The sequence below is a fragment of the Sinocyclocheilus anshuiensis genome, unplaced genomic scaffold (genome assembly GCF_001515605.1).
Source record: "Sinocyclocheilus anshuiensis isolate Anshui unplaced genomic scaffold, SAMN03320099.WGS_v1.1 scaffold553, whole genome shotgun sequence".
Classification (NCBI taxonomy): Eukaryota; Metazoa; Chordata; class Actinopteri; order Cypriniformes; family Cyprinidae; genus Sinocyclocheilus; species Sinocyclocheilus anshuiensis.
Window position 1 is genome coordinate 649,904 of NW_015539821.1, and position 25,901 is coordinate 675,804.

Here is a 25,901-nt window from a genome sequence, read left to right on the forward strand (position 1 = left end):
CACCTATATGTCCTGGAGTTCAGTGATAATCCTGGCATCCATGAAGCATGTGAGTCTTTTCTTTACTCTTGTACCAAGGCATTAAATTCCTCATGCATGTAGCTCAAGCAAACTCAGGCATGTTTGAAAAATGTTCCTACGGAAGCTGTAGGGCTGCCAGAGCTGATTGGTGAAGTAATAATTTGGGTTTGATTGCATAATTTGGGCTGTTTTCTGAGAATAGCACTTAACAGAATTGTTGATATAAAGCTTTGGCCGGTTATTCACTGGGTTGTCTGGCCAGCCAATGTTGACCGTCAACTTGATTTATCTTGTTACTCCAAAAAACACTCACATACGGTAAACTGCATCCAGGAATGGACAGTAATGGGTTAAAGGGGGGAGTACGTGCCTGGAGATGTGGTGAGTGTTATATGTAACTGTTGCAGGCAGGAGCTAACATCAGTCTTATCTTTGATCTAAAGCAAGAACTTTCCCACAGAATATAAAAATCTGACTCTTTAATAGCTCAATTGTTTCTCCTAGAATCAGAGAGCAAATGGACACTTCTGCTTCTCATTGATGATTCTATTGCGAACAAGACCTCATTAATCTTGCATGCGTCTCTTCTAGATTTCCAGAAGAGAAAAATCTTTCAAACACTGCAATACTCATTAAAGATAAGAATTTCCATTTTCACTTCATATATAAGTAAGTGAGTACGTGTGTGTGTGTATATATATATATATATATATATAGTTATGGTGCACAGGTCATCAAAAAAAGAGATGTTGTTGCAAGGGGAATGTGAAGTTAATGAATTTAAAACATAAAATACTTTTTTATGGAATACTGCAGTATTCCATAAAAAAAAAGAAGAAATGTGCATTGTGATGTCATGGTGACTTTTAAGCCAAATGGCTAGTCTGGCAAAAGCAAGGGAAATCAGTAATGACACAAACACATGGGCAGTTGAGTAAACATCCTGCTTGTTTGGTCGATGCAATAGGTGTTACATTTCCATCGGTGGTGCTATTGAGAATGGAGATAAATTCAGTAACAAAGCAACAACTGCCGTACTCACACGCAAGTTGTAGGGAGCATGACTGACAGCAGCTCCTGGGGTTTATAGTAGAGGTGACTGGGGTGAGGGCCTCAGGGGGCCAGTTCCACAGCGCTCATTTGAAACCTTTGGTCCCCCATGGTCTGTTTTCCCAGAATGCCCTGTAGAAGCTCTAACCTCTCGGGCTCCGAGTGTGTTTACTTTGAGTTAATGAATGAGCTAGTGTTGGAGTGAAAGTGGTTGAGTAAATGCTAATCGCATCGCTTTCCCCCAAAATAAAGCCTCCAGTTCGCCCCTTTCCTGTTTGCTTTTATTCCCCTTTAGTTAAATCACCAGTAATCATGCTTTTAAAAGCTACTCAGAGACAAACCACACATCAGGAATGAAATGCTCAACTAGCGCTGCCAGAAAAACACGAGAGGGGGAGGTTTAGTGTGCAAGGAGCATAAAGCCAAAGTTGAGGTGTCATATGTGATGTCAATTGAGTAAACACACACAAATGGTACGAGTGAAGGAATCAAGAGAGAGAGAGAGAGAGAGACAGGAGGGGCCATCCTTACTTGCTCTTCTAAGCGGGAGTGAGAGGAGGTCCAGAGGGAGGAGGCACTCGGGGAGAGCAGGATTGAGAAAGAGAGTGAGGAAAAGAAGTGGCGCTCTGTTTGCGGAGCAGTCTGGGACCATGCTGTCAAGTAGCTCTCTGATCTGGATTGGGGCGCTGCTTCTGGGGCTTGAGGCTTCGCTGACCAGGGCATCTGATTTCCAGCACCATGCTTATGAGGAGATGGTGAGGGCTCTTTTTGCCGTCCAAAGCGATTGCCCCTACATCACTCGCATCTACAGCATCGGTCGCAGCGTAGAGGGACGGCACCTATATGTCCTGGAGTTCAGTGATAATCCTGGCATCCATGAAGCATGTGAGTCTTTTCTTTACTCTTGTACCAAGGCATTAAATTCCTCATGCATGTAGCTCAAGCAAACTCAGGCATGTTTGAAAAATGTTCCTACGGAAGCTGTAGGGCTGCCAGAGCTGATTGGTGAAGTAATAATTTGGGTTTGATTGCATAATTTGGGCTGTTTTCTGAGAACAGCACTCAACAGAATTGTTGAAATAAAGCTTTGGCTGGTTATTCACTGGGTTGTCTGGCCAGCCAATGTTGACCGTCAACTTGATTTATCTTGTTGCTCCTCAAACACTCACATACGATAAATTGTATCTAGGAATGGACAGTAATGGGTTTAAGGGGGAGTACATGCCTGGAGATGTGGTGAGTGTTATATGTAACTGTTGCAGGCAGGAGCTAACATCAGTCTTATCTTTGATCTAAAGCAAGAACTTTCCCACAGGATATAAAAATCTGACTCTTTAATAGCTCAATTGTTTCTCCTAGAATCAGAGAGCAAATGGACACTTCTGCTTCTCATTGATGATTCTATTGCGAACAAGACCTCATTAATCTTGCATGCGTCTCTTCTAGATTTCCAGAAGAGAAAAATCTTTCAAACTGTTCTCATATTCACCAAAGTTTGGAATCAAAAGTTCGAAATCTCAACATAAACTTAAACATTTCTCATCAAACTATCGAAGAAACCAGACTATCTATAGGCTATGCTATCCACATTCATTTTGTATGTCAACAGTTGGCTTTATTTTCATGAAAGATATCTCAGAACTCCAATATACAGGTGCATGTCAATAAATTAGAATGTCGTGGAAAAGTTCATTTATTTCAGTAATTCAACTCAAATTGTGAAACTTTTGTTGAGATAGTGAATTGGTGGGTTTTTGTTAAATGTGAGCCAAAATCATCACAATTAAAATAACCAAAGACTTAAACTACTTCAGTCTGTGTGCACTGAATTTATTTAATACACGAGTTTCACAATTTGAGTTGAATTACTGAAATAAATGAACTTTTCCACGACATTCTAATTTATTGAGATGCACCTGTATCTTACGAGATGCAAAAAAAGCAACTGCTGCAGTAAAATTTTCCTTTTTGTTTCAGCCTTTAGACCTTGTTTCTTTGTTCACTCAAATTCAAAACGCATTCCGCTTTCAGCTACTGGAAGTAGTTAAGATCCATCAACAAAAGGAGTTAATAAATCAGCTTACGAAAGCAAATGAATCTTTACCATCAGATGTAAAGATCTGCTTCTCTTGGCAACATGCGTACAAAGGTAAAATCTCTGAGAGAATTGCAGGATGTATACATGTTCCTGATGGAGTACAAAAACAGGAACCAGTACAGCAGAGTGGGCAAAGTTGTTGTGACCTGACCCTTTAGATTCCAAACAGTGTTTGCACTTCATGTGTTAATGTCGAGGTCACTCGTTTAGTGACTCTTTGAGCAGAGGCACAGCATTGATAATTGAATTATTTGATGATTAATGGGAAGACCGTGATGAGTCTGCCTGCACACAGTGGCTAATTAGATCTGCGATATCGCCGTCACTCACTTCCGCATCAAAAAAGAACAAACGGAAATCTGCTGTTACTTGTTAGAAGAGATAATTGTGAATAATGAGCTGACAACTGGCTGTGAGACAGGAATTTCGATGAGAGTGGCCTGCTGCGCTGTTAAACACTCAGAAAGCTTTTGTAGGAGGAACATTATGAATTTGAATTCATTCATATTTGAAACTAGCATTTATGGTGTCATCTTACTCAAACGCACGCCACAGATGCACATTGTAGAGCTATTTCATTTGTTTTAAAGAGATAGATCATCTAAAAAAGAAAATTCTGTCATAATTTACTCAATCTCATGCCGTTCCATAATGTTCTGTGAATAAATATTTTCTGTTCCTCATATAAAAGTCTTATATGTCTTAAAAAGACAAAAGAATGTACTGTATAAGTTGTATGAACTACTTTTATATAGTGCTTTCTGGAGACCATATCTCCATTTGCTTTCATTGTATTAAAAAAGTACAGTTTCTCCAGTTGGAATGAAACCGAGAAGTTATGACAAAATCTGTTTAAATATTTAGTAGGCAATTCTTGTATTACTTTAGTGCAATTTATGTGGTTGCATCTTCTGAACTGCTTCATCTGCATGCATAGATTTTGTTTGCTTGCATGCTATTCACGGATGTGACCCCATGACCTCATGACTTCCCGACTGGTGGTCACCTGACCTGTGTTTTTCAGTGGAGCCTGAGTTCAAGTACGTAGGGAACATGCATGGGAATGAGGTGCTCGGCAGGGAGCTGCTCATCAACTTAGCCCAGTTCTTGTGCGAGGAATGCCGGGCAGGAAACGAGCGAATCACGCACCTCATCCACGACACACGGATCCACATCCTTCCTTCGATGAACCCAGATGGATATGAGGTTGCAGCCAGGCAGGTATACAGCGCTTAGTAATTAATCTACATTGTAAAACAAGTGTTCTAAAACACCACAGCTCTAAATGCATGACCAACTGTGTGAACGCGACCATGCATATGTATATACTTATTTATTCAGTGTGGCAGCTGTGGCGTGGGAGTGTTGTAAGTCTCTAGTGGCCTCCAGTTTGTTATGAAGGAATCGGCCATATCCCAGAGTGCATTGCTGGCTTTCTTTTGAGACTAATTATACCATAAGAGCTCACAAAAAATAACATCCAAATATAAAACAATGCACACAAAAATACACACAAAGCATTTTTTTTCTTGAACAAAGCATCCATACACATACTGTACAACGTTCACACATCTAGAATGCAAAATTACAGTAATACAGACTCCTCCTTGATCTTCGAGACTAATTATATGTCCAGCAGTAAATGGTGGCTGAATGTGGCCACACACACACCCAGTTATCAAGCGTCTCACTGGACCAGACATGAACTAGCAGAGAAAACCACCTCAGTATCAGACAGGATTTATTTAACATGCTCTAACTCGCTTACACAATACACACAAGCACAGTAAACCACTTGAGGTATCAAGGAAGTTTCACTCCTGACATACTGAGAATGTTCAAAGGTGATATCCTTCCCCAAACGTTACTTAAAAGATGGGAAATTATTTGCTCTTTTCTCTGATTTACAGGGTCCAGAGTTCAACGGCTACTTAGTGGGACGTGGAAACTCAAAGGAGATGGACCTGAACCGCAACTTCCCAGATCTGAATGCTCTTATGTACTACTATGAGAAGCAAAATGGCCAAAACCACCACCTGCCACTACCAGACAACTGGGAACTACAGGTGAGCATCAAGTGTCACATACACTGCTATAGGAGAGGAGACACTGTCTGTTCAGAATGAAATGAGTGGAAGGGGTCAGCCAAGCAATTAGTTATGCAACTTGTGTAGCGATATGAAAGTGCGGAAAGATGTTTAGACAATATGATACACTTTGCAAGGGTTACGATAACACAGAATGTTTGTATATATTAAAGGTCATATGCTAACCATTTATGTACACTACTGGCCAAAAGTTTGGGGTCAGTATGTTTTTTGTTTTTTAATTAAGTAGAAAATTAATATTTTTAAAAAATCTTTTAAAAAAGAAATTAATACTTTTATTCAGCAAGAATTGACAAAAAAATACAGATAATATCACTTATCAGATAAGGTTTCTATGTCAAATAAATGTTTTTTTTTTTAATGCTGTTCTATTAATCAAAGAATCCTGGAAAAAAATGTTTCATAGTTTTCACAAAAATATTAAGCAGCACAACTGTTTTCAACTTAATACTAAAACCGAATGAATTCATAAGATTATTCTTTTTTAGTAAAGAAACTTACAGTGCAACCAGTGTAGTCTGATTCCTGAATCACATTACTTTTATGAACCAGTTCTTTTTAGGGAATCAAAAACACAAATAACAACCAGTTTAGTCTGATTCCAAAAATTTATAAAAGGTTCTTTTGAAACCATCTCATCATTTGGCAATATTAATTATGTCTATTTCTATACTGTTCAATCAAAATATAGACAACAAAACAAAACACATTTTACTTAAAAATAAAAATAAAGAATCATTATTGGAGCTGAAATCTAGGCAAAATCAATATTGTTATATTATTTCCTTGGGAAATCAAACCTATCATCAGACTGATTTTGGAGAAAAATCTGTGGAATGACACTAAGAAAAAAGGATAAAAATCTCAAACTATCCAAAATATTTAATAAGTAAAAAAACAAGTAATGAGGAATGTGTAGAACTTTGTGAAAAACTGGGAACGAATCCCAGATTAAGTTATCTGTGGCTCGTTCTGCCCATGACATTGGTGTTGCTAACATCACGTTCTACCAGTGGAGCTACAGGAACTTTCTGTATACTGTATGTTTTCATGGGGTGACTTTTTTTACTGCCCTAACAATATACATGCACACAGAAAGTCACTGTTCCATTCTGAAGTAAAATACAGGATAAAGCCAGTATCCTGCATTGTGAAGAAAAATGTTTTTGTTTTTACAGTTGGACAGCACAATTAAGCTCTCCATTAGTCTGTCAGTAACCCACCCAGCTCTCGTTCTGCTATCTATCACTCACCAACAGGCCCACCTTTCACAAAATAGAGAGCCTTAGCCTGTGTAAATGGACTTTTATGCCTGTTCTACTGTTAGTCTTCATGAGCTCTGAATATTTTGGTTACCCTTTCACAACTTGCTGAGTAATATAAAGTCAATCCTATCTGTGAGGATCCATGCTATCCATCATGATTTAGGAATGTTACAAAGGAAATCTTGTGGTTCAGTGAAAGCATCTGACCTCGAGTACAAATTAGTTCACAAATATGCTTATTTGAAATTGGCAGAGAAATAGTACAGAAAATTAAATATTCTTTTGATTTTATGTAATAAAATGAAATCATTGCCAGACTTTTGGAGTGCGTCCGAATAATACCATTTAAACAGCTCTTTCCAGGAACAACTCTTTGTTTTCCTCAGTCTAAAATGAGAACTCCAGCTTTGGAGAAGTATGTATGTCTACTGGCAGCCAGACATCCCTCAGGACAACAACAGAAGAACTGCAGTCAGTGGAGTATGACACGTTCCAATCATTTCTCTGTGAGTTGTCACTCTCACATCAAACCCTGCTCGTGACCCTCTGACCCCAGCGTGGGCTTCGCACTACACAGAGCTAAGCAGGGCGAAAAACATCTGTGTGAGTTCACAGCATGAAACCCGACTCTTCAGTGACAGCTGAGGTCACAGGGACCCTTGGATGTTTATATATACAGATGCATGCATAATAAATACAACGTCTCCTCAAAACAGAGCACGAACGGGATCAATACCCAGCAGCCATCTCCAAGGAGCAGGCCAGACTGATCTCACTTAATACAACAGGGCCAGGTGGAGGTTTATTATCCCTTCACCTCTTGTGGGACACATTACCACATGTCATATTTCGCCGATAACAGAGCTGGAGGAATATTCCAGAAAGGCCGTAGGAACGCTGTCGGAGTGTCATGGCACAAAAACTTAAAACAAAGCCTGAAATAATGCACACAGCATGCGTGCTTTCTGATCGGAACGTTTTTTTCCCTGTATTCTTGGTTCTTGCAGGTTGAGCCAGAGACTTTAGCGGTGATAAAATGGATGCAGAATTACAACTTTGTTCTGTCGGCTAACCTCCACGGTGGAGCTGTAGTCGCCAACTACCCCTTTGATAAGTCTCGTGAGCCCCGAATAAGAGGCAAAACGACATACTCGGCTACCCCCGATGATAAAATATTCAGAAAGGTATGTTGTTTTTTATTGTAATGTTAAGTGTATAATTTTCTACTTTTCTAAAAAGTTTCAGTCCAGAAGCAATTAGCAAAAGTAAGCCATTTTTGTTTATTTCCCTGAACACGTGTAATCACTGTGATTCTGAGGCACTATCAAACCATTACAGAGGCAACACAGACTCAACCAATGGTGTGTTTTTTGGGGCGGGGCTTATTTGTTAGTTTGACCAATGGCAGATGTGGGGAGTGTTTGTGAAACCTGTTTGAAATCAGTCATTATTTTTGCAATTCCGTTTTGTGATGCTTGCTCCAAAAAAACAAAACAAAAAAAAAGGATTAAAAAATAAATTGCAACCATTGTTTCCTGACATCATCCGCTTTCGGAAGCCCAAACAAATACGTTTGGGCATGGAGGTGAAAAAAACAGCATCGCACCACGTCTTTAAAATTCGAATACATTATTTTCTATGAGTGTAGGCACACCGGCAGCGCCGTTCGGCGTCTGTCCGCGGCGCCCAGCTATGTCGTGTTGTACTTGTAAGAATTGTTCTAGACATGCCGAAAATTTGACACTACAGCACAGCAGCTCTTCTTCTTCGTTTTCTCTGATGCACTAACTCTGCAGCAGCACTTCTTCTTCATCGTCTCGTCTGATGCACTCACTCAACCAAGCGTTCTAACCACAACCTCGTGATAACCTTGTGATATCACAAAGCCCAGAAACCAACGCTGTAGTCCAAACGAGCCGTTTGTTGTAGTTCTTGAAAAGGGATTTTTTTTGAGATTTGTAACTTTCTAGATCTTTTTTATGCCCACACATACACACTACACACTGACTAAAATTTAAAAAATTAAAAAGCATAATAGGACCCCTTTAAGATGTCTTAGCTGAAATGTGTCCAAAATCCCAGTAATACCATCCAAATGAGATCAATTTAGACTGACAACCCAGCACAGTAATTGCACAGAAATCACACACTTCAACTAATGAAGAATTGGCTGTTGTTGTCTTTTCACAATTCTCTAGTGAATATTTACAGATTTTTGTGTTTGTGCACTATGTGTGTGTAGTTGGCAAAGACGTACTCCTATGCCCACAGCTGGATGCATAAGGGCTGGAACTGCGGTGATTACTTTGATGAAGGAATCACAAATGGAGCCAGCTGGTACTCTCTGTCTAAGGGTGGGTTATATTTTACATACCACAGCTCTCATTCAATTACTTCAACAAGGCTTGTGGTTTTGACTCATCTAGAAGCCTTGTAATTTAGTTGAAATTTGGGAATTACAAGCACTTTTATCTTAAAAGAAACAAGATTTTTTTCTGGTTTAGAGATTTTTCACCAGTATGTGTGCCAGTCAGAAATGAACTTCTTGGGGCAATATTTAAATTGATTTTAAAATGAATCTTACATTTAAATTAATGAGGTCATATTACAAAACTTAAATGAAACTTAAAACTTTGACGTGCATAAGATAAAAATACAGCAGAAAATGGTCACGCATGAGCATGTGAACGGTTTGCCGTGCACACACAAAGTTCTTGTTCGTATTTTGTGCACACATGGAGGTTTTTCATGAGTGAAAGTTTTTTTGAAAATATGAATTTAACAATACATTTTTTCTAACAACATATAATGAAATGTTTGATCTAAAAAATAAGTAAAATATAGTAAAATATATATTTAAAAAAAAATTTTGTGCCATTTTTGACTCCAACCCTGGTTCATTTCTGACCCTTGCCAACACTGTGCTGTATGTAATACATTTTTAATGTGTGATTTAAGAAGAATTATTGCTCTGTGTCTCTGAAGGGATGCAGGACTTCAACTACCTCCACACAAACTGCTTTGAGATTACTCTGGAGCTCAGCTGTGATAAGTTTCCTCCAGCGACAGCTCTAGCCAGTGAGTGGCTTGCCAACAGAGAGGCTCTGGTGTCCTACATGGAGCAAGTGAGGAACACCTCTTCTCACATTTGACTGTTTCACTGTTTTAGTCTCAGCTCTCTCTGCCTGTAATGAAACAAGTAGAAGTTCAAACTCCATTTCTGCATTCAAAACATGTAGCAAATTGAGAGAGAGCTTTGCATTCAAAAGCAAGGAAAAAGGAGGCCAGTATTCTTTTTACACAGGTAAAAAGGACAAATTGGTTCTCCATGGCACTAACAGGTAATGAACCTGTCCCTAGATACTTATAATGTGAAATTGATATGGAGCTTCAGGGGTCTCGTTGTGAATTCAAGTAACACTACACTGCTCGCCAGCACATTTAAAGTAATGGATGGAATCGGTTTACCACTTTGAGTGCAGTGCCTGACTGTAACCGAAAGCTTAATTGACATATATCTGGACTGTCTCCTGTCCTCCAGGTGCACCATGGGATTAAAGGCATGGTCTATGATGAGAACAACAACCCAATTAGCAATGCCGTGATCTCTGTTGCAGGCATAAACCATGATATCACCAGCGGTGAGCATTGCTCTACATTTAAAAGCTGATTTTTAGTAAGTGCATGCTTGAATACTTCATTTAATGTATCTGATGCTGTTTCAGGAACGGATGGAGACTATTTCCGTCTGCTCTTGCCGGGTACCTACACAGTGACGGCTTCTGCACTAGGATACCAACCCTTTACTAGCATGGTAACAGTGGGACCGGCTGAAGCTGTACAGGTGATAAACAACATCCCAAATACACTATTCATTAGTGACTTTTTTCAATAATAGTCTAACATTTTTTTGTTCTTCTTTCCAGTTGCATTTCTATTTGAAAGTTCAACTAAAAGGGACAAACTTGAACATTAAAGGTTATCCCAACAAGAAAGGTTCATCAACGGCTAAAATTCCTCCGACCAACCTTGGCCCAAGATAAAGAGCAAGAACTCTTCCCTCAACATAGACAAAACAAGTCTTTGCTTTTTAAACTGATGAACAACCAAGGGAAACATGGACTCTCACTGTGACGAACCTCACTTTACTATATCATGTAGATTCTCTGTTGTTTGTAAATGCATAAACGTGTGCTTTTCATTGTGAAATCCATATTTTGCTCTCATGTTCTTGTGGAACTTAAATATATGTATGTCTTATAGCGGCTTGGATTATAAAGGAACCGGAAAAAGTAATGTACTGTAAAAAAAAAGAAAGAAAGATATTTCTCTGTCTATGAGAAATTGATCATAGATTAATGGAGACATTTAGATGGACTGTTACTGGGAATTATGTCTGAATATGATAAGAGATCGATCAGTATAAGATTAATTATCTCATGTGAATAATAATAAAATAAACATTTTATAATTTGAAAGATACTAAGATTGGTAATTTTATCTATTCTTTGGACAATTGTTGTTTTTAGGAAAAAATACGTTTAATGTGTAATGTAATGAGCATGTGTGAATTTTGTAAAACTGTATTGAAATTTTCAAGAAAGTATACTGTGTACACACTGTGATAAAAAACTATTTTATCACATGGATATATTTTCTTATGATTTTTAAATGTCAATATGTGATGTTTGATTAAACAAGGCATATTTTAATTTGCAATTTGCATGCAAAATACAGATTTACTGAAATGATCTGTGGACATCCTAAACTCTAATTTAAATTGAATACCATAAAGCAGTTCAGGTGAAGTTCTTTGCTGAAATTAAAACAGGAGTATGTAAGGTTTTATAGATAGTCATCTGCTAACTTTTTCTACATCCACGTAAAGTGCTGATGTGGCAGAGATAGATTTGAAGATCAAGAATCTCATTCTTATTAAATTCTCAACTGTAAGCATACTCATGTTTATTGAAGCTAAAGGAACACTAGGGGTCAGTGCTGTAGTGGTATAGTCAGGCCACTGCTATTACTCTGCTCAAAAGTGTTGAATATAACAGAAAACACAGTAACAAAAAGCAGCATGACATACATTAAGTAGAGCTAAAATTCCCTTTGATATATCCTACTCCAACTTTCCGTTTCAACACGAAAAACACCAAAATAAAGAAACCGCTCGCCAAAAAATTTCTTATAAAACCTGTAGCCTAAAAAAGTATACAAACTATAATTTAGTTTTTTTACTACCAGAAAATGCATTAACTATATAGTATTCAGTATGATCTTCTTGAATAGTACAAGAACATTCAAAGATAGACAGACTCAATATATATAATAACTGATTGTTCCATGTTTTCAATTCTGCAGTGAATGCATTTACTTTAGATGGAAATATTTACATAAAATAAACAATGCTAATATTTTCCTGTGTTCTTCCTGGTTATCAAACACAAACAGAATCACAATGCCCTCTGAATAACAGGAAAAATGGAAAATGTACTCCAGGAATGTTGTGCACGAGGACTAGAGGACTAGCCTCTGCAGCTGGAAAATAAGAGCCATACTTAACTCTCATAACTAAGAATAATGATGTTTGGAGAGCTGCGCTGTCAATGAGAGTGAAAATTAAGGAAATTTTGTGTAAAAAGTGTGCCAAGAAAAATGATGATTCATACCAACTATAAGTGGTTTCCTTCAAATCAGAAGATCAACATTCTGTCATTTACAGTCCATGAATAAACTGTCCGAACAGTCATAAAATGAAGTGACGGGATTTCATTGTAAATGAGAATGCTTCAGTGACACCAAGTTCATGAATAGATCAACAAGAATGAATGGCAAGTTTGGCAACAAAAAGCTCAAACTCACATGGTCTTTCTCAATGAAAATGTCACAGTAGGAGAGGACAACAGAAGCTGTTCATGCTTCCAGGATATGACAGATCTGGCATTTTCTCATAGATGCCGTGGGCATGTTGTGTCAGAGCGGCTTACAATACAGAGCTGAATGCGACAATGAAACCCACACAGCAGCTGTTATTATCTGCCCTCACTCTAGTGGATGCCCACTTGGCTTCAGCTTTGTAACCGAATTTATAAGGGAATCTGAGTCAAGTGATCCCAGTCAGGTGACAGGAAATGGTGATGACTGGATTGTGCACAGAATAATGGGTGTGTTATTTACAGGTCAAGATTTGACGTAAAAATTCTGCACTACCTTACAAACAAGGGCCCCACAGGCAGCTTCCTTTCATTGTTTCTGTATATAAGGAAGTCATGGCTATAATGCAGACACAGCAAAAATAACCTTACTTCTGACAGCGCTTAATACATTATGTTCCCTTGTAACAATAATATTGACACTAGTCTACACAAAGCAATAAAGCTGTCCTTTCCACCAACTATCATCAAATGCAGAATATCTCAGAGTCAGAGTGCCTTGAAACCATAATCAGACAGTTTTAACCTCTGTAGCTGAACATTAGACAATATAATGGTGTTTCTTCAACTTTGGGTACTTTTACATTCCAAGGATTGATTTTTATTAAAACTGGTAAAACATTTTTCTTTTTGTTATGTCATGTTTTTGTTATGAAACGTTTTATTGCTACTTTTTACATGCTTTTTGTCACATACCCATGCCCCCAGACATGGATTGCCTAAACAAATAATAAAATATACATAAGCCATTTCAATATTTATTTTGTGAAAATATTTTTCCACAAACAAAAGTAATTTCCAATGCAACAAACAGTTTTGCCCTATTAAAGTTTTTCAAGTTAATAAAAGTATTTTTGTGCATTTGATGTAATTTTGTCGAATTATGCAAAGTTTAAACATTTTATTGATTGATTTAAATGTTTATTTAAAACATATGCTAAAATTTAATTTACTAAACACAATAAATAATTTGAGATGTGGTAGACATAGCAAATGTTCATAACTTCCATACAAATTACAGAATTCTCCTGAGGTACATGTATGTCCACAAATGTTAGTGGACAAATTCTTAGTGTGAAAAGTGTGTTTTAAGTATTTTAGTTTATTTTCTAAAAGTCTACATGCCATGAGTGCCCAGAGATGAACAAACACTCATAATCGTTTGTTAAAAATGTAGTTAAACGTTTTTGCAACCTACACCATTTAAAAAAATCTAGCCTATAAAAATCACACAATAAAATCACATAATATGACATCCCGTTTGACTTCAGGTTGCCTTTATACGACGCAGACAGTGGAATAAAATATCAACAACGTTATCCATTTGTTTCAGATTGGTATTAGACTGTAATTTCACTGGATTATTTCCCTCATTTTAAAACGCTGAAGAGTCAACATAAACGTAATACCTTGTGTTATAGCTTAGTAGGAATTTCCTTCAGGCACGTTGAAGGCAGCCCTGCGCTCGGGGTTGGTGTCAGCAGAGGGTGGTGTGTTGATGTTGATGTCAGCATGGAGGGAGGTGAAGACCAGCCTGCTGGGACTGCCATTGGGATGACAGCTGATCCCAACGTGGCGTAGATGACCATCGGGATTGGATCAACTGCAACGTGTGAGCCAAGTAATGAAAGGCAGGAGAAACGCCTGTTGCCCTTATCTTACGTTTGATTTCTAAACAACATTGAACGATACAAAGCTAATGGCAGAAGGGAAACGCGCACGAGCATCCACTGGATAGTGAAAGTTCTCTTGCTGTCGGTTTTTAGTTAACCTAAGCCTTTTCAGCAGCGCAGTCTAATCGCATTGAGGGCATTTGTGAACACACAGGTAAGTGGAATCTTGTATTTAATTCTGTATTTAGCTCGTAGGTAGCCTCGGTTACCGCGAGTGGTTCAGTTTTAACATTGTGTCTTCTGTTTGAATATGTTAGTGTTTTTTATTTACAAATATTTTTTATTTTTGTTATAAATACCGGTGTTGAGGGAATTTCGTGGCATGTATTTGTCCAGTATCGTCTAGCATTTTTATCCGTTTACTTTTTCCTTCATAAAACACGATTATCCGCTAGTAGTGTGGATTTCGATTCTTTTTAGTGATTCGAATCTTTTGAATTGATTCGTTCTGTGGCTCTTTCAACAGGTTACACTGTTACAGTATGTGTCAGGGAGTCTCTTGTAAGTTATAAGTGAGTCACTGTTTGAACCTTCGATCCGTTAAAAGTCGTTAATGACCAAAAAGCTGAGCTTGATACACAAAATATTGAGTAGTTCAGTGAAGGGGGCGTATTCCTTCAGGAGGTCCATCCAGTGAAATGCTTCAGTGAACTAAATATACAAAGAAAAAACTTAAACCAGCTTAAGATGTTTTGCTGGTATAAGATGATGGTCTCACAGCCTGGCCAGGCTGAAGGTAAACTGGTTTAGTGTGTGTCTAAATGTTTGACAACCTGGTTTCCTGACCAGCTAAAGTAGCTCAAATCAGCAAACAGACCAACCGGAACAAACTTGGAGACCAGCAGACCATCTTAGACAAGGATGGGTTTTTAATCAGAGTTAGGTGTGCTTACATTTGCAGGAAAGCATGAATCATTTGTTCAAATATGGTGACTCTGTGGCAACTATGGTAAAGCATAAATATTCATATCAATCAAACTGAAAAGCAGTGGTGGACGAAGTACACAAATCAAGTACTTGAGTAAAAGTACAGATACGTATAATAAAATATTACTCCAGTAAAAGTAAAAGTACTCCTTTTTCAATTTTACTCGAGTGAAAGTACAAAAGTACTCAATTTTTTATGTACTTAAGTAAAAAAGTACTGATAGATAGATTTATTTAGCAATTTTATATAGGCTACTTAATTTAATTTTATATTAGCACATACATTTTATAATCCTACTGCTCAAAATACCTGGGATTTTCCCAAAACAACCACTATATGGAGTCAAGATATAGTTTTGTTGTTTCGTATGGACTACGTTGACGAGAGTGATGTAGTAATGTTCACTGTGAAGCTTACACTGCGATGTACCTGAGAGAAAACAGATTTGACCATCTGATTTTCACCAGTAAGAAAAAAGTGTTTTAAAGCTTGTTGTTTTGCAGAACATCACAGTTATATATGACATGAGAATAAGGCCTAAAGTTAGGAAGAACATTTTAAGGAAAATATAATTATATTTTCATAATGATTTTAGTAACGAAGTAAAGCTACTCCGTTACTGTCCACCACTGCTGAAAAGTAACAGCAAATATTTTATAGGACAACAAGCCAATTTGATTCTTGTCATCTGTCAGATGGCAACTGTTGTCAGTTGTCTCTCTTGCTGCGGGAGACTTTGGGACACTATTCATTCACCTAAATCAAACTATGTGTGCTATTAATCAGCTCAGAATACACTTGTATAGGTGTTGGGCAGCGTAACAGTGCTGTATTTACTCAGATTAACGGAGTGCTCTTATTTGTCTGTTTTGTAATCCGATGTACTCAAACATTGTTGTGTTGTTTGTCATTCAGACCTCACTGATGTTAGTAGTACCTGTGCAACCGGTTTAGGCCTTTTTTCTTTGGAGCTTTCAGTAGATGTTGACATCCTGATGTTAAAAAATATGCACTAACAGGACTAACCAGGCTACAAAACTTTAGCAAGTAGCCTAATTATTTTAAATTATTCAGATTATTCTGCTGCCATTTTTTTCAGTTTCCTTGCCAATGACTCACTTTGGGTCAGCATCAACAGATACAAAAATTATGTTTGAAATATTTATTATTGTAATGACAAATAAGTGTTGACAAGCATCATTGTCAGTGAATGAATTGAGACTATAGGATGGTTTCCAACTGATTTTCAGCTACATTTATTGAAACTTCATCATCACTGTAAATTAAAATAAAATAAAACATGAACAGTGTAGTGAGCAGATCACTATAAGATCATTATCTTATAGTGTTGAGAAAATAACCATATTTTGCATATCGCACAGGTATTAAATACTGTAGCCATTTTTCTGGTACTGCAAGATTTAAATTGGACCTAGAATGAAATGTAAAATAATGAAAGAATGTATTATATGTAAAATTGAATGTATAACATATTGTACAACAATTGTATGTATAACAAAAAGTTTATGTATACATTTATAAATAAATATTATATATAACATTTTACATATAAAATTATAAATAGAGAGAGAGATCAGTGTATGAATAAGCTGTTCTTGTAGCAGTTATTTTTCTTGTAGCAGCTCCTTTGAATATATAGCTATTAAATAAAGTATATTAAAAATGCTCCATCAGTGTGTAGGTCTGGTTTTAGAAACCCAACATGAGACTACTTTCCTTGTTGCACGTGGAGTGTTTGAATTGTTAATATATTCAGCAGTAGTATTCCCTGTCCACGCTTGTCATTCGAGTCTTGTTGATATTATAAGAAGTGGCTTGTATCTGAAACATGACAGCTAATGCATTGATGCATCACCTGCCTCTCAAAATTATATTTGTGATTTTACACAGGCTGCTTTTGACCTGCCCCATCACCAGATGTCATTTTGATTCGATTTGCTGAAGTGCAGGTTATGTTCATAACATGTAGAGACTTCACTACACTCCACTGTAGTCCAGAGAAAGGAAAGTTGGGAACATTCTTGACATTCATTTCCAGCCACAACTGACGTTGGAAAAATCTCATCTAAAATTATCAGGGAATAGGGATTTGGCATTGTCCGTATGAGACAGCATCATTGTCTCCTGAGACTCTTTGACTCAACAGTAAGCTTACAATGCATCTCTCAGTCCATGTACTGTAATTGATATCAGTTTGTTTTATGTCATGTGCACCATTCAAATTCAGCAGATACTATGAATCATGCAACAACTGATGACTGCCATTTGTCTAGAACACCAGCTGTGTTCTTGGGACCTTGTGTTGCTCATATTGCACATGACCTCCTCTATTTAACTCAAAGAAGAGTTGAACTTGTCAGATTAGGGTACAGAATGGAAGTCATGTGACTAGGGTTGTAACGATATACCGGGTGTGGCGGTTTATCACGGTTTGAGCGTGCACGGTTATCATACTGTAAACATTTGCATATCTACGGTTTAAAAAAAAAATGAATGAAAAAAAAATCTCACCCGCGCACATGCAACATATTTCCGCTCGGCTGCTTCACTCTGCATTCACTTGGCTGCTTAACGTTACACACACATGCAGCGGAGAAAATGACAGAGACAGATTAGAGTTAGCGACGTACGAAGAACGGGCCCCTGCTCTGAGAGAAAACATAAATAAACATTTCCTAGTTTTATTTGAGAAAAACCATTATCAAATACACTCTGAAACTCAAAGGTCCGCTACAACCCATCAAAATAAAAGTTCGATTTAATTTGAAATTATGACAGAAATATATTAGCATTGTACTACAATGTACTTCAAAGTTATAATAGCACCAATAATAATATTCTTTATAATAAAATCATTTATTTAAACATTGTTTTCAAGGAATATCATGTTTGTCCATGTTTTAACTTTGCCAAAAATAAAAGGAGTTGTAAATTTTAATTTAAAAACATTTAAAAACATTAATTAAAATGTTAAAGTGTGATACAGCTTTATTTTTTATTGTTTTTTATTTATTTATTATTTATGCATTTATATTATTTATATGATATTTATTTATTTATTTTTTCAGAAGGGAGACTTCAATACTTTCATTAAAATGGTTTCAAGTTTGTTGTAATAAAGGATTTGTTCACTCAAATAACTTGTTCTTGTTCTTTTAAGAGTCATTGTTACTGATAAGAATTATTGTTTAATATATATACCATGATATTTTCTGAGACGATTATCATACCGTGAAAATCTCATACCGTTACAACCCTGTGACACATACGTGCTACTTGCAACACCACACCAGAGGTGATACAAGGCAAGCACAGTTGAAATGAATCTGAGATGTATGTGACATTTGGACAGTCTATGTCTATGTTGTCCTTTCTTTATGGTTTTTGAGAAGACAATGAGTTGTGGCCCGTGGTGGATGATCTTCTTTTGTGTTTGTAAGAGCCAGATTGTAGTTTATATCACTGTTCTATCCATAGCCAGCTTCACATGGATCTAAATGACACCTCTCTCAGTGTGTCAGTGCTTTGTGTTGTCTAAATGACAAAGTAAGTCAAAACAGTATTATGTGTGGTACATTTTAAAGGTCTGTATTTTTGTCTCTTTGGAGTAGTTTTAGTTTGCTACACGAAATTTCATGATTCACTCATGATTTAGTTGCAAATTCTGCTGATTTGTATGCATTATTCTTGAAGCATAGTTTTTGGAATCATAAAGCATTTGTTTGGGCATTTGATCATTTGTTAAACCATTAATGGGTTTATAATGCTAAAAGTCATGATTCAGTAAGGTTCCTTTCAATATTTAAAAATATAAATATATATAAAAATTTAATTAGTTGTATGCGTAAATTAATGGAAACATAGTGCAGTGTTGTTTGTGATCTCACAGCTCATAAAAATAGGCTATTATGGCATATGAAATACTTCCTATGTATAAAGAAACAAATGATTAATAAGTTTTATTGCAAATAGAATCAAATAATTCTGAATTTGCAAAATCGTTCTTGAATCCAGTTGAAAACTTATGAATGGTGAATAGAACTGAATCAAAATAAATTCCATTGTGAGTCGAATCAAATTGTTTTTGAATCGAATCAAAAACCTGTGAATTGTAATTCTAAATCCTATCGGGAAATAATAATAATACAGTATATAATAATAAATAAAAAATAATAAATAATTCTTGAATCAAATCTAAAACCTATGAATTATGAATAAAATTGAATCTAATTTAATCAATAAATGGAATTCTTAAATCGAAAACCTGTGGATCGAACTGATGAGCGGTTTACTCAAAGATTCACACCCCTAGGGCCAACTAACATCTTTTATGCTTCTGAGTATTTTTTTTCTTCTTTTAAACAGTGACTGTAAGTCACCATGTAAAGTAATATTAACTTGTTTCAGATCCTTATTTCACTAATGCAAATTGCTCTGAACTTCATAAATGGTAACAGGAAACATTGCTGTTAGAAAAGGGGCTTCCTGGTGGCAATTTTAGGTGCTTCACATTCTTTCAAAAGACTCCTTGATAATTGCTTTTTCTTGTTCTGTGGAAAAACCATTCCTCTTTGCAAATCATTTGAGCTTCTTTAAGACTCAGCGGTGGGCCGTAGTCCAGTAGTCTCATTAGATGCTCTGTAGGAGATTGTTTTCTGCATAGCCTGTAAATAAAGAACAGCCTCTCTAGGTTGTGTTTGTGGGGGGAGGTGTGTCTGGGAGAATGTGACATTTCAGAAAGTCCTCTCTCACACACACCTGCAAACCTCTGGGTCTCCACAGTAACCGACCGTGTCCATCAAGACAGTGTTTGTGTAGGGAAAGTTCCCCGTGCATGATCTCTTGTGAACCTTTCCCCATAAAAGTCCACTGGATTTCCCCATAAAACTCCACTGGAACCTGCCAAAGATACACCTCCCATCCTCGTCAGCCTTGAAACATGGCACCCAGAGAAAGTGATGGAATGAGGAAGTTTGGGAGCTCTGAGAAGAGCCGTACAAAAAAATGTTTAGAGAAAGAGAGAGCTTTAGCTCTGCTGTCTTAAATTACTGAGAAGCAAAGCAGAAGCATTGAGAAAAACAGAAGTTAAAACAAGTGTAAATGACACGAATACTGCTTTAATAATTAAGCTAAAGCTTCAGACCAGTTTTGTGAACCATATCACCTGTCTCATTAAAAACATCTGACAAAAAATGTTTTGTTCATTAATCAGACAGCGTTTACTTCACTCATGTCAAGTTTTCCTTCGATTAAAACTTAAATTTCAGTCTGTTTCTCTCACGTTGTTTTTCAGAGCTTCAGAAAAATGTACAGTACAGGAGTCTTATGGACCAATTTTATGATATTTTCATGGTGCTTTTGAGTCCTTTTTGATGCTTGAAAGCTTCATTCCTGTTCATTGTAATTGGATGGAAAAGAGCAGTCTATATTTTCTCCTAAATGATGTCATTTTTGGGCTATTACTTTGAATTAGAGAATAGAATCATGTAGAACTGAAGAGTTGAAAATGTCTTTGCCTTGAAACAATATGTTTTCTTACATTGTGACTTGTAATTATGTGAGTACGAGTATGTGTCAGGCTGAACAAATTGATGAATTTTGTGTAGGTTGCAAAATAAGGGATTATCCTGCCAAGATTCAGTATAGGAGGGTACCGTCTGATTTCCCCATCACATTTTTTAACACATAATTGTGGGTCGGATCATGGTTGTGTGTTTTGTTTCATTTTTATTAATTAATGATTGCAATTTTACTGAGAAAACATTTCATTAAATATTTGCATGGTTATCTCTAAAGCTCACTTGAATTGGTTCTTGATCATTAGATGTGATGTTATGGTTTCTTGAAAACCTTGCAAACCACTTTTAGGACGTACCTTCATACAAAAACCCTTTCTGTTAAGTAATTGACTGACTGGCAGTTTCGGACACAGCCCACATCCCGTTATAGATATCCTCTTTCATTGGAGTTGTATTAGCCTTACTGCTTCTTGTATTTATTGCATGACTTTATTACTACCCACAACCATGATCTGTTCGAAATCTGCTTCATTTACTCCCATGCTGTCACAGGAGCCACATTAGTTTGAGCTCATCTAGAATGATCCTCATTTAGGGCTGTTTTGAAATGAATGCATTTAAATGGATGCAACGCTCACGTGCCTGACTGTGGGCACACACAATGCCAGCGCTGTAAACACCCAACAGTAATATAAAAAGCAGCAGAACAATGCCACAATATGGAAGCTTCCAGTCCTGAATGTGTGTTGCAATAGCAGAGAGGGGCAGAGAGCGAACCAGCTCTTCGCATATCCCCTCCTATTGTTGGCATGAAATCGGACCTGTTCAATAAATAAAAACAGGTGGTCAACAGATCGGGTTCCAGAGAGGGAACACTGCAGGAGAATTGGAAAAAGGGGAAATGGATGGTTAGAGTTTTTGAGGGAGTGTCTTGGATCTGGAGAGGGATGAGGAAGACGGTTGACGTGCGGCCAAGGAAAGGATGTTTTCACTTAGACTCCATCCAGGGTTGGATCACAGCTACTCATGACAGTGAATCATACAGAAAGAGAAAGGACAGAGACGTAAATGCTTTATCAGAGTTTGGAAAGGGATGATATATGTACACTTCCTGTACACCAGGGCAAAGACAAATGTGTGGGTGGGCTTTAGCTGGGGTTTTAAACTTGGCGTCACTCAACAGGTTTCCAGCACGTAATTTGTACGATGAAAGTGAAAATGTATATGAAATGAAAATATATTGTTCACTCACTGTAAGATGTTACTAGATCTAACATTGTACAGTAAAGTCTATACAGGAGATAAAATATCACGTTAATGGGGTCGTTTTTCAACCCGCGGACATGAAAAACAACCCGCGGCAACAGTGTTAAAGCAGCCCAATTCCGCGGGAAAACCGCGGACTTGGCAACACTGGAAGAGGATAGCTTTCGGATAGCACATCAAGTTGACCGGGTACTCGGTACCACCGGTACTTAAAAAAACCTGGTACCGTAACGTTTTAATTTTTTTAGTACCGACTTGGTACCGAAATACCGGGTCTTTTGACAACACTACTGTCCTCTATCACCTCAGATAGAAAAAAATAAATTTCTACCTTTACATCTGCAATGATTTATTTAGCTGCTTTTATCACTGTAAAAAATAAAAAGTTAAGTTAAAAAATAAAAAAGTTGTGCCAAATCATTTACATTTACATTTAGTCATTTAGCAGACGCTTTTATCCAAAGCGACTTACAAATGAGGAAAATAAAAGCAGTCAAAACTAACAAAAGAGCAACAATATATAAGTGCAAATGACAAGTGAATCATACAGAAAGAGAAAGGACAGAGACGTAAATGCTTTATCAGAGTTTGGAAAGGGATGATATACTGTATGTACACTTCCTGTACACCAGGGCAAAGACAAATGTGTGGGTGGGCTTTCGCTGGGGTTTTAAACTTGGCGTCACTCAACAGGTTTCCAGCATGTAATTTGTACACAATGAAAGTGAAAATGGTGTGTGACAGGTAAATCACAGTCAGTCAGAATATATTTGATATTAAAGTCAACAACATGAAATGAAAATTGACCCTATTTACTTTCTTAATACATTTTCCTGTTTTTCATGTGATGATTCATTATTACATGTCAGTTAACTTGTTTTTATGTGTAAACTCAACATTTTGTCCACTTGACTTAAAATTTTAAACCGAGTTAACAATTTGCAAGTTAGAGATTTTACAGTGAAGCAAAATACAAATGAACACATAGCAAGCAATTTGTCATGGAGACAACACTATTCATTGTACATAATAAGTTTTTCTCATTGAATATCCAGTTTTAGTCTGAAATACCCTAAAAATCTTAGAATGAAAGTAACATTTGACACATCATGTCGTCTTTAATATGCAGTTTATGTAGAGCAGGATTTTGGAATAGTGAGATTTCACTCTGATGTCTTGCCTTGGGGTCACAGCTGGTTAGGAGAAAAACCTTATCATGAAAAAGAGGTTTTCTGCCAACGATTTATACCAAAGTCAGTTTATTCAGTGATGAGAAGCAAAGAGAAATACATTGTATTAGTAGGTTTGATCTAGTGCGAAGACGGCACGTGTCCTGCACAAACACAGATAAACAACAGCGATGTTACGTCATTAATCCTCAATACTGAATCTTTCGTCTGATGCACAGTTGCTTCTTTGTCTTAACACCAGCTGTTTGTGTGTGTGTGAGAGAGTGTGACCCCTTTGAAAGACTGTAGAGTGAGTGTTTACAAAGCTGTCTGTCATTATACCACCACTGTCACTCCAGTGCCAAGTGTCTCACTCACACACATATACAGAGACCCTCTCTTTCTTTCACTAGTTTGCTTTGTTCATTCATCTTTATTTATTAGCCTGAGATTTACTCATCATTTCTGTTTCATATTCTCGATGACCTTAAAATTCAAATGAACCTTTCCTAGCATTGACATGTGATTATGTCATTAAAACAATTTCAGCATTGATTCAGCAGGGCATGATTTCTTATTATTCATGGTTTTAGAATTAGAATGAGCTTTTATTGGGGAGATGGACTGGATGGATTGCTGTAGGAAAGTAGAGATTTTTTGTTAGTTTGTTTGTTTATCGTATCAGTCAGTAGTATTGTATATTTAATTGTGCATGCTCATTTCCTGTTTTTACATTTAGATTAACTTTGCTGACATAAAATAATTTAATAAGACTGTTAAATATAATAAAAATCTCAGAATGAACCACCATTTTTATTCTGTACATTATAATGTTGTGATCCCTAAATTCACCTGTGGCATTTAAAACAATTAAAATTTTTAATGTTAAGTAATTTACAGTGGGTACGGAAAGTATTCAGACCCCCTTCAATTTTTCACTCTTTGTTATATTGCAGCCATTTGCTAAAATCATTTAAGTTATTTTTTTTTCCTAATTAATGTACACACAGCACCCCATATTGACAGATCCGTACCCACTGTATATGACAAAATAGTATAGAATTTTAATATTGGCCATTTATTTGTGATAAATCAGGCCTGATCGAATCTGGCCAAGGCAGAAAAATGGTGATCGATATGAGAAGATTTTTGTCTGACTGACTGCTCAAATATTAGTTGTGTTTTAGAACAGAATGTATTTAAGTGTTCAGCCTGTAGCCAAGATAAACATGCAATGATTGAGTAAGCATTATTGGATTCAGCCGAAATCTGTTAAGCAGATTTTCTTTGGAATTGTTGGATAACAAATTAATTATGAGAATGCGAGTATTGAACTTTAGGGTCCAATAAAAATTTTGGAGAACAGACTTATTGTTTCTCTCATAGTCCATTGTAAGCCTTTGATTTGTGGTTTTACACTTGAAACCTTCTGCCTGGTCAACGAGTGATCTTTACTAGAGTAGTAAATCTGGTTTAGTGACCTCCTCACCTCCCAGCAGGACCATATGTCTGCTTGTTTCTGTATTACTGAATGCTCTGTGTGACAGTGACACATGAGGGAGAGTGTCCTTTAGTCTTGAAAATGAGTCCAGGCATTGTTTAAAACACTACAGATACATCTGAAATAAAAAGGTTGTTTTCTTGGGCACAATAAACTTAAAAAAAAAAAAATATTTAACCAAACCTGAAATTGTAAATGTTAAATGTTAGAGCAAGTTAGAGATGTTATCGTCTTCATTAAATGATCTGTAAGCATGGCAATGTCTTCATATGCATTATTTGCAATTTGAGCTTCAGATACACTTGATCATTACTTAGATTGTGGGTCCTGTTTCTGCACTAATTCCTAGATATGGGTGGGGTGACATAAGTATGAAGCTTCAACTGCCTGCGTTATCACTAGTTAGCACCACATAGAATGTTGAAGAAGTTAGTTGTGCTTAAAAAACAAGCAGTCTGCCCCTTTTCTTAGGATATTTGGAAGCATTCTGGATTGCCTGTTAGTTATGAAAGTATTGAACAAGGAATAACTTGTCACATTTACAATTTGCTAAATGTATTGAATAAAAGGCAGCCACTGCTTCTATTACTACATCCCTGCTCATCTGTACACACATCACCCATCTGTGTCAGAGGAACTGAGTCAGACAAACTGATAGAAAACAAGAAGCAACATATCTATTTTTTTCATAATATTCTATAAATAAAGCATATATATATACATAATTTTCATTTTGCGGTGAACTAACCCTTTAACAAGAGGAATACGACAACTAGCCAAATTCCTTGACACGTCTGTGTGTGGTGGCTCTTGATGCCTTGACCCCAGCCTCAGTCCATTCCTTTTTAATACACGAGTTTCACAATTTGAGTTGAATTACTGAAATAAATGAACTTTTCCACGACATTCTAATTTATTGAGATGCACCTGTATATATATATGTATATGTATACACACACACATACAAATACAATTCTGAAATTATAATAAAATAGTTCACTGAGAAGCTATGCAAACAGCTGTCATTATCGTGAACGATTTCTTCGGCAGAGAGTGTGCCGATGACTGGAATCCATTTCTGAGTCAACAAATCTCTAATTTTCCATTGTTTCAGAGGGTGTTGATCAGAACAGCAGAATAGGACATAGGGAAGAATGCAAAATGCCTAAAATCATTTTACCAAATGAGTGTTCTGGTTTCACTTATCCCCTTGTGAAAGCAACAAATACTCTGAATCTTTTAGAGAAACAATGTATGCATGTATGTTTGACCCAACAGTTTTTAGCTGATTATAATGGTTATTTAAACACCCTCGGGGATGTTAAGGGTATATTTAAGCTTCACCC

At 36.8% G+C, this 25,901-nt stretch overlaps 3 protein-coding genes across 5 annotated transcripts in view; 2 read left to right on the forward strand and 1 right to left on the reverse strand.

Annotated features, from left to right (window-relative positions):
- LOC107684045 (beta-tectorin-like) overlaps positions 1–13,960 on the reverse strand; it is an 82,537-nt gene extending 68,577 nt beyond the window's left edge. The window contains exon 1 of the mRNA XM_016480181.1: positions 13,888–13,960. The gene's annotated coding sequence lies outside the window, so the exon portion shown is untranslated. The remainder of the gene's footprint in view (positions 1–13,887) is intronic.
- On the forward strand, positions 1,427–11,098 carry LOC107684044 (carboxypeptidase N catalytic chain-like). 2 transcript variants are annotated; one of them, XM_016480179.1, is made up of 9 exons: positions 1,428–1,956; positions 4,194–4,390; positions 5,080–5,235; positions 7,550–7,726; positions 8,785–8,896; positions 9,528–9,667; positions 10,084–10,183; positions 10,268–10,386; positions 10,469–11,097. In XM_016480179.1, the coding sequence occupies exons 1-9, from the start codon at positions 1,542–1,544 to the stop codon at positions 10,583–10,585; spliced, it is 1,533 nt and encodes a 510-aa protein (XP_016335665.1). In that variant the 5' UTR covers positions 1,428–1,541; the 3' UTR covers positions 10,586–11,097. The 2 variants fall into 2 exon arrangements, with proteins under 2 accessions (XP_016335666.1, XP_016335665.1); XM_016480180.1 differs by lacking the exon at positions 7,550–7,726 and having other exon boundaries at positions 1,427–1,956; positions 10,469–11,098.
- A 48-nt stretch (positions 13,961–14,008) lies between the features above and the next one.
- The window catches only part of LOC107684043 (dynamin-binding protein-like), a 53,922-nt gene continuing 42,029 nt past the window's right edge, over positions 14,009–25,901 (forward strand). For both annotated transcript variants that reach the window (XM_016480173.1, XM_016480174.1), the window contains exon 1: positions 14,009–14,305. The gene's annotated coding sequence lies outside the window, so the exon portion shown is untranslated. The remainder of the gene's footprint in view (positions 14,306–25,901) is intronic.